This window comes from Kryptolebias marmoratus, linkage group LG15 (genome assembly GCF_001649575.2).
Source record: "Kryptolebias marmoratus isolate JLee-2015 linkage group LG15, ASM164957v2, whole genome shotgun sequence".
NCBI classification, from domain to species: domain Eukaryota; kingdom Metazoa; phylum Chordata; class Actinopteri; order Cyprinodontiformes; family Rivulidae; genus Kryptolebias; species Kryptolebias marmoratus.
The window spans coordinates 31,399,024-31,408,301 of NC_051444.1; the positions used below are offsets into that span (position 1 = coordinate 31,399,024).

Below are 9,278 nucleotides of genomic sequence, written 5' to 3' on the forward strand. Positions count from 1 at the left end.
CCTATCAGTGAGTCAGACAAACAAGGATTCTAACGAGCCTCCATTGTTAGGAGAGTGAGGACAATTTGCAAGCAATCCAGCTTACATCACATCTCAGCTTTAAAAGCTCAACTCCACACTCTCTATTTCTGAATTGAGAAAGCTCCTCGGATGAGAAGCGAAACGTCTTTAGCTACAGAATAGAAGTCCAGTTGTTTTTGTTTTTTAACTTTTTTTGAATGTTAGTAAGATATATTTTAATGTAAAATGAAGTTTTGTTTTTTGGGTTAAAATTAAACAAAACTAGGCATCTTTGTCATTTATTTGTGTTATTCATGAGTTGTAGGACTTTAATGAGCATTACTTTGAAAGATAATTTGTCACATTATTATATTCTTTTTTACTTTTACAAAGAATGGTTCACTGTTTTGACAAGGCTCGGTGTGTTTGGATTCAGAGCAGACAGACACCAACGAAGTTTTAAAGTTTTTATTGTCACTAAGTGGTTAAGAGAGACGCTAGCTCCCAGAACAGCACGCTCTTCATGCAACAGCAGAGATCTCCAGGCAGGTAAGACCACCGAGGAGAGTGGGCTGAAAAAGGTGAGGTCTTTCGGAGGAGGGAACTGGCAAACGGGAGAGTCCAGAGACAGGCAAAGGGTCAAAGTCGGGAGGTCAGAGAGCAGAAGACAAATCCAAATTGATGCGAACCAAGAGGGAAAGTCCAGAGAGCAGAAACAAGGTTGGAAACCAGGGGTGAGAGTCAGAAGCGGTCTCAGGCAAGGAGCAGGTAAGGATCGAGAGTCGAGGGTCAGGCAAGAGATCAGGCATGGGCTTGGAGAAAACACTGGACATGTACTTGGCGAACCGTTCAATAATCTGACACTGGAGAGACGTGGAGAGTGAGTTTAAGTAGGGCCAGGAACAGGTGAACAGGATTAGGCTGATTGCTGTGGCATGAAACCAGGAGGTGTGGCAGGAACAGAGAAACTGTGACATGTTTTTTTGTAGGACATAATCAAAAAAGCAATGAAACTTAATTTGTTGAAAATTTAACCAGCTCTTATCATGGCTGCTTCCTACCTCTGGATAATTTCACTCAGTTAGGAACTTTGCAAAGTAAAAAAAAAAAAAAATTAAATAAAAGGGCTATTTGAGATCCTAAAAGAACAAAAGAACTACCTGAGGATTCAAATGTGAGAAGAAACCAAACCAAACAAAGAATCAAGATGGTCTTTACAAACAAAACTCTGAAAATCAGTTTTATGTGAAACCTAGAGACATAGGCAGACACAAAACAAAGTCTAGAAATCAAATATGAACTCAAAAAGAAAATAACCTGAATAAAACCAGAGAAAACAGAAACCAGAGACTATGATGGTTTGTTGCTGTGACATTTCTCTCAGCTACTTCTTCCTGAGGTTAAAGGCTGCAGATGAAAAAAGTCCATTGTATTAATGCTGCTGACACATTTTCCAGTAAAAACCCTTTAGCCGGATGTGGTTTGGGAAATCCCCCCCCCAAAAAAAATAAAACCCTGTTGGTGTGGGTCGACCTGCATTCACCTGAGGTCACCAGAGGAAATGTGTGACACACTGACCTCCATCTGCAGCTCCTTTGTTCTTCATAAGCTGCTAAGTGGAGCAGAGCAGAGACCCCTCGGAGCACCTCCCACCACTTTCTCCTCATGCTCTGCAGGTTGTCACATGACCCCCACCCACTGCGCTTCCCATCGGGCCATTTCATTATTGTGGCATGTGAAGGCAAAGGCCTGAGCCACTGTTCTGGGCCCTGCCATTCCAGGCGGAAGCCACAGACAGGAAATAGGGACGTTTGATCTGGAGAAGAGAGAGACACAGAGAGGCAAAAGAAGGAACTGCCATGCCAGAACACACTATGCTACAAACAAGACCAGCAGACTTTCCAAACACACATTAAGACCGACTTATGAGATCTGCTTAGATCAGTGCAATGATCATCTTGAGGTGAAGTATTATGGCATAAAACAGTTTAATGATCAGGATATATATATATATATTTATTAATCTTTCAACAGTGTTTACCAAACTAAATTTGGGGAACATAACCACTGTGCCAACCCCAAGTCCAGCACCCTGAGACTGTACACAAAAACAAAAGGAGGGAGCCAGAGTTCTAGTGAGCATCAAAGCCACTATACAAGATGAAACAACTAAGATCCTGGAGTACATCAGGAAGAAAACCCCCAATGATGAACTGTTCAGTGACTGTCTCAGCTCAAGCAGCAAAAAAACAATGTGGAAGAAGAGAAACAAGAGGAACCATAATGGAAAAATCAGTCCCTGCACAGCATGTACAACCTGGTGAATAAGGAAGTGGCTGATATCAACAAATCTTACCAGTGGCTAGAAAAGGCTGGACTAAAGGACACCAGAGAGGCACTAATCATGGCAGCACAACAGCAGGCTGGGGTCTATCATACCAGACAGGACCAAAGATGCATGCTACGTAAAGATAACCATGAGACAGTCCAAGTGGTTGGAAGTGAAGTAGAACTGCCCATGTATAAAATAGGGTAAACTGGGTCTTATTTCAATCTATGTATATTTCTATCTAGAGCTGCTGGATCAGGGGCTAAATTTATTTTTCCACACTGTTTTGCCATATTGGCTTCATTGTTCCTTTATAAATAATCATATTAAGGAATCTGTTGTGCATTTTTGTTCATTTGACTTTACATTTATGTAGTTTTAGAACCTGGTAAATATCAGAACAGTTTTATTATATCCTGATATGTACAATTCTAGAACTGAAAGGTGGTGAACTTTTTTTCCCCAGGACTGAGGCGACAAACTGTAAAAACAGCTGCATCATACTGGGATGAACACTTTAAAGCTTTTCCAAGTTTTTCATTTTCACAGTGCACAGCTTTGTTTCATACCATGAACAGGAACAATCTGCCAACTCAAATGTTTCCACAGAGGGAAAACAAGAGTCAGACTGATTTATGTTCCCTGTGCATACACCACTAATACAAACCACCAGAAAACTGATTAGCCACACATTTTAAAAACCAGAAGCCAGCTGAATTCTCCAACATGATTTTTTTATCTGCAGTGAAACAGCTTAAATCAGGATCTACAGTTACAAATTCAGTAATAGCAAAAACATTTAAAGAACAAATTAATCTTTTAAAAACAACTGTACAGCATGTGAGCCAAACAAAACCACCACCACAGATAAAACAAACTTTTTTTTTTTGCAACACAAGGAAATAATGGGTCATATTACCTCTGCAGTACTTCTGTGTTCAATCAAAAAGTCAGAGAGTAAAATATTTTCCAAAAAACAAATCAACAAGATGTAACTAAACAGTTCAGTAACAACTGAGAGTACACCAAGACAGACAAATTATACAATTAATCAATTAACTGTTAAACCATTTTTTTTAATTGAGGTTCATCAATAATATTAATAAAAATAAATAAATAAAAATCAGAGGATATATATTTTATTAGCATCAGTTCATAATGGTCCATCAGAACTTGTGTCAATCTGCCTTTTGGCCTCCTGTGTTTGCCTCTCCTGTTTTCCCCTGATTGGTTGGCAGACTAAATACTCGCAGCTGCAGCAGATTAAGTTTGTCTACTCTCGGGTTCTTAAGGCAGTATGGAAGAACAGATTGATGCTGGAACATCGTTTACCATTGAGTTCCTGAACTAGTGAGCAGTTGTTTCGAACTGTTTGAAGATGCCTACCTGCAAATTATTCGAGAGTCACTTACCTGTTGATGATCCGAGCCAAAGCCAGTCTGCCTCCTTCCAATCTGGAAGTCCACTTACCTGAGCATCGTCCACCTGTAAATACTCACACGGGAATACGGGACCTCACCTCCAAGCACCTACTACCTCTACAATTCGTAAGATTACCTGTACCAATTATGCCTACAAGAAGTTCCCACCGACAAACAAGTCACTTATCGATATCCCTTTCTTTCAGATCCTGCCAAACAATCCCACTTGCACTGTTAATAAAGCCACTTAGCTAGAAGAACCAACATGGTAACTTTTGCTCGGGGAACTATGTGGTTGTGCAACACTCAGCTGATGATCAGTGTCACTTCTGCAGGTGACATTCACCAATGGAGGACTCTAGTTGTACACAGCAAATGCAAAAGTGTTACTTTTTCAGAGTTTGAGTATGTAGAGTTGTTTTTTCAACACTGTAGAGTTTATTAGTAATTAGATACACTTCTGGTGTTGGAACAGTGACACCTACTGGTGTCATTTATTTGTGCAGTGTTGGCATAGAGTTTTATGTTAAACTCACCAACTCTCACGGTGTGCATTTGTGATTGAGTCTTCACGGTTCTCATTTTACGCAGTGTGCGTGGGCACGTCGGGTGAGTGTCTGTTGCGACGTACTCTGAATGCGCATGTGCCAAACAAGCAGAAGGCGGTTATTTTTTGGCGGCATTAAACTAACTTGTGGACAGAGCGGTGTAAAACATAGCGTCTTTTGGGACAACAAAAAACACAGGTAAGTACATTGGCAGTTATATTTGTATGTTAAATTTTGACCAAGTGTTAGTGACATTAGCTGGCAGTTAAGTAAATGTACGCTAGACATGCTAAATGTCACTTAAGGAAGATGTACCAATTTATCATTGCTAGCTGATTTTTTTCCCCCCTAAGGAGACAATGTCATTATTCCCATTGCTTTTCTTAAAAACTGCACTTTCAGTTCCCTCCGTGTTGTGTTTGTCCTCTCCCGCTCCGTCTCCGGTCGCTCTCCAAATGCAGCACGTGCTGCTAATTAGCATTCCCACTGCTCGTGCTTCTCATCTTGTAGCCTAATTTACAGCGCCTTAAGAATACCATTCATAGCTTACATAATGCAACAAAAGCCTCCACCAGTGACTGAACCAGTGACTGTTAAAAGTTATAACAGTTTTGCCCTACGTTTGTTAGGTGATGTTAATATGCTGTTAGCATGGCCTGCTCAAAGTCTAAATAATGATGAACTTTTTTTTCTCAGATGTGTGACAATGCTCTTTAAAGTTCAATACGCAGGAAAGAAACGGTATATCAAACTCAATGGAGCCTCATATTCAACATTTTTGAGACAAGGTAATATTTTTTGGTTTATTCAACTTGCTTAAAATCTTTTTTTTTGCATGCGTTTTCATAAATTTGTTCACTTTTTGTCATAGAAGTAAATTTGCAGGAATATTAGTGATGTGTATTCTATATATCCATCCATTTTCTTTACCTGCTTCATCCTTATATATGAACAATTTAATTGACTCCAAAAATGTATGTTCATTTACAGCGAAAGAGAAGTTTGACATCCCTGAAGAAACAAATGTATATCTTGCCGATGAAACTGGGACTGAGGTGGATGAAGACGTCTTCAGTGACATTCTGGAGGAGAAATCTGACATCGTCTGGACCCTCACTGATGCCACTTCTGTTGAGGGTAACAGTAGCACTATAACATTAGGCTATCTTATTTAATACAACTAAAACTGTTTACATATAGAACGTTCAGAAGATTTTGTTTTCTTTTTTCATGATTCAATAACACAGACAAAATGAATCTCTCATTGTAGGCAAAACTTTTTTAATGATCCACTATCTCTTTGTATTTCTGGTTTCTCCTCAGAATCTCCTGTGCAGTCCTCATGCACAGACACTCTTTCTGTGTCATCGCGTTCGTCAGACAGTGAGCTTTCGTTCATGTCCCCTAAACGACGATGCATCAATGACACACAGATGCTGTCCCCAAGAAGAAATTCAAGTGATGACATATCTTTACAGGCCAAAGAGGTGATATTTTCACTTTATTTATATAAAATTACTTGGTTTATTTATGTGGGAAATACTTTATGAATGGAGTGGGGCCAAACTGAAATTGTGAGTAGCTTGACAAATGTATTTGGATGCCTGAATAAATCTGTACCTGAATAACTTTGGATGTTTCACACTTTTAAGCTTGTGAAAACACTTCTGGATGCCAAGCCAGGAGGAGAGAAGATACTCAAAGAATACAGACAAACAGGGGAGGTTAAAGATCCATTACGGCGAAAACTGGTGAACATAGTTGTTGCAGCAATGATTGAGCAGTATGGGTAAGTTATTTTTATTACGCTTGTAAATACAGGATAATCAGCTACACATAAAAATGTCAGGTCAGGCCATGGAAAAAAATCCTAATCAAAGTCTAATCTTAAAATCTTAGGACTGCTCCACCGATGGATGTAAGGACACGTTATGCATTGGGAATTGTCACCCTGTTTCCTTGTCTGAAAGATCCGTTCTCTGAAAAAGGATATGTGAGTATACCCGTTGAGTAGAACGTTTTAGAGAGATATTGTAATGATGATTTAAGAATTAAACACTCTTTTTTTGACAAACATTGTTATTCACTGTAGGAGCACTTCTATGATTCCAACAGTAATGAAGGCTACATCGCTTGGAAACTAAAGAACATGCAGCGTGAAATGAGCAGTGGCAGCAGGAGGAGCAGCAGCAGCAGTCAGGATCCACCAAGCAAGAGAGGACCACAGTTTGCGAGGTCTGTGACTGCAGCGCATCAGCTGGAGGGTGACCAGTGCAGAGAGGCCATTTCCCTTCTGAGGCACACCACAGATGAAAAGCAGATCTTCTTGAAAATGGAACAAACATTTCAGCACAGACAAGCACTGATTCATGATTCTGAGAAGTGTGAAACCCTCCTCAGTGTGTTCCCAAGATTCCTTGATACAAAAGGACTGGTGAGTCCACTTTGAAGAGAAAATCTTAAGATGAAGTCTTTGCTCAAAAATCTGTTAATTCAGATTTGCTTTAACACATTAATAAATCCAGCAAAGCATCTCCCTTAATGCTGACATGTACGCACGTGAACACCCCAGTCAAGTTTTGTTAGTTCCTTTTAACTTTAACAACTTTAGGTCACATGAGTAATAGAGGATAGCTGAGTTTTTTTACCTCAACTCAGTGTAGCTTGTCTTGTTTTCTCCTGCTTTGATGTTCTTTGTAACTTATAATTTAATCTTTTGTTTCTCCTTTTGTAAGGTGCTCCAGGATTTCCAAATGATGTCGGGAGAGGAAATCTCATCAAAACTAATGGAAAAGTGGGGAACCTCTTTGAGGCAGAAAGTCATCAAAGAAGCCAAAAACCTCACTAGGACACCAATGCTGGAGTCTCTCCTTCAGTCTGCTGAGGAGAACCCAGAAGAAAATGAAGAGTCATCAGGTTGGTCTTAGCTTTGTGGACCACTATTAAATAAATAATTTGTGCCTACAATGAGAGATTAATTTTGTCTGTGATATTTTTGAAGCATGAAAAAAAGAAGAAAAAAAAACTACTGAACTTTGTATACTTTAACAGTTTTAGTACTGTTTTAAAAACATGCAGAATATTAGATTAAATATTTTACACTACATTGACAAAATATCACAACTTAGTTGAATGATGCATTTTTTTCAAATAACCAACAAATGTTTTTTTTTGTAGCACAATTATGAATTGTATTGCATATCTGACAGTGTTTCATTTAAATCTTTTAGAGTCTGCCTGGGACAGTGACATGGCAGCACTGTTGCTGTTGGTGTACCTCCTGCCTCCACCACCCAGTGGGAAGAAGAGGGCTGTGAAGCTCACCGTTCGAGAAGCTCTGAGCCATGTTGTCAAGTTTCACAAAGTGAGTGGCCCCAACCTTGAGTGAACTGTATGTTATAGTAAAGTTGGGACAGCTGTATCTAATTTGTTTTTGTTCCATTGAATTTTTTTTCAGTCATGCTGCAACCTTCAAGAGACGACAACCTCAGTCCAGGGGAGGCAGCCCTACATTTTAGCGGTTGGAACATCGCGTCGCACCATCAATGACTACTACATTGTTGTGGATCATCAACTCATTCCCTGCAAGGCTAAGTCTTCAATTTCAGCCTTTGATGAACTCTTTAAAGCACACTATGTGTTTGGAATCTCTTACGATCAGGCCCTGCACAATATGTACACATTTGTGCAGACCACCATTTACAATATTGATGTTGGTCTGTGTCATGAAAGCCCCAGGGTGAAGGATCTTAGAGCAAAGCTCCTCAACTGAGTCACCTAAATTAACAAATGCAACAAGATGCTTCGATGTTTTGTTTGCAAGTGTACTTTTTGCTCGGTCAAGGATTTAGTTCGGCATCTCAAGTTCTCTCATGGCTTTTACCCCGGTTTGAAATTTAAACTGTTGTGTGACCAAGATGGCTGTTGTCAGAGATTTTGCACATTTTCGGGCTTTCGAAAACATCTTCATAACAAGCACAAAGCCTGTTTTGTGGATAATTTTGAGGAAACATGCTCTAATTCTACAGTAGATCAGTCATTTGAAATTTCTTCTGAAGAGCCTTCTTGTTCTGAAGAGCAACCACATAGTTTCCAAAACAGTGAAAGAAATAGGCAAAATACTCAAGAGATGTGTGCATCACTGATTGGTAAACTAATTGGCTGTGGTGTGGCAACCACTGTAATAAAGTCTGTTGTACAAAATGTAGAGGAACTTATAGATGAAGTTCAAACAAATATAGAAGCTGATGTTCTAAACATAAGTTCTGGCAATGAGAATTTGAAAGTCCAGTTGGAGGATTATTTCAAAAGTGTAGGAAATCCATTCAGTGGTGTTAACACAGAGACAAAATGGAAGAAACACTTTGTGGAAAAATGGGGGGTGGTCGAACCTGTTGAGATTGCCCTTGGTGTACGGTATGATGCGCAAAGAAATCAAACTTCTTGTACATATGATCAAGTTCCAGTAACAGACAAGTTTGTTTACATTCCCATATTAGAGACTTTGAATTTTTTTTCTTTCAACAAAGAGATATGTAGCCATTTTGTTCAGCCATCAGATGAAGATGGAGTGTACAAAGATTTTTGTGATGGTAGTTATTTTAAAGCTCATCCCCTGTTCTCCAACAACAAAAATGCTCTCCAAATCCTGATTTTCTTTGACGAATTTGAAACTGCAAATCCACTTGGATCCAAGCATGGAATTCATAAAATTGGAAGCATCTACTTTGTTCTTAGAAATTTGACTCCAAAAATTAATTCTGCTCTCATGAATATCCATCTTGTTGCATTATTTCACAGTCAGGATATTAAAAAGTATGGCATCAACTCAATCCTGGAGCCCCTGGTATATGATCTCAAAATCCTTGAGTCCTCAGGAATCTGTGTTCCTTTTTCCAAAAGTTTAGTTCATGGAACAGTAGCACAAGTCACTGGGGACAATTTAGGTTTGCATACACTACTTGGATATGTTGAATCTTT

The 9,278-nt window shown here is 39.3% G+C and overlaps 1 protein-coding gene across 1 annotated transcript; it reads left to right on the forward strand.

Annotated features, from left to right (window-relative positions):
• Positions 1-4,563: 4,563 nt before the first annotated feature.
• Positions 4,564-8,095, forward strand: LOC108247989. Its single transcript, XM_017436436.3, has 9 exons — positions 4,564-5,086; positions 5,289-5,435; positions 5,622-5,785; positions 5,951-6,087; positions 6,198-6,291; positions 6,391-6,732; positions 7,034-7,214; positions 7,529-7,662; positions 7,756-8,095. The coding sequence occupies exons 1-9, from the start codon at positions 4,852-4,854 to the stop codon at positions 8,068-8,070; spliced, it is 1,749 nt and encodes a 582-aa protein (XP_017291925.2). The 5' UTR covers positions 4,564-4,851; the 3' UTR covers positions 8,071-8,095.
• Positions 8,096-9,278: the final 1,183 nt, after the last annotated feature.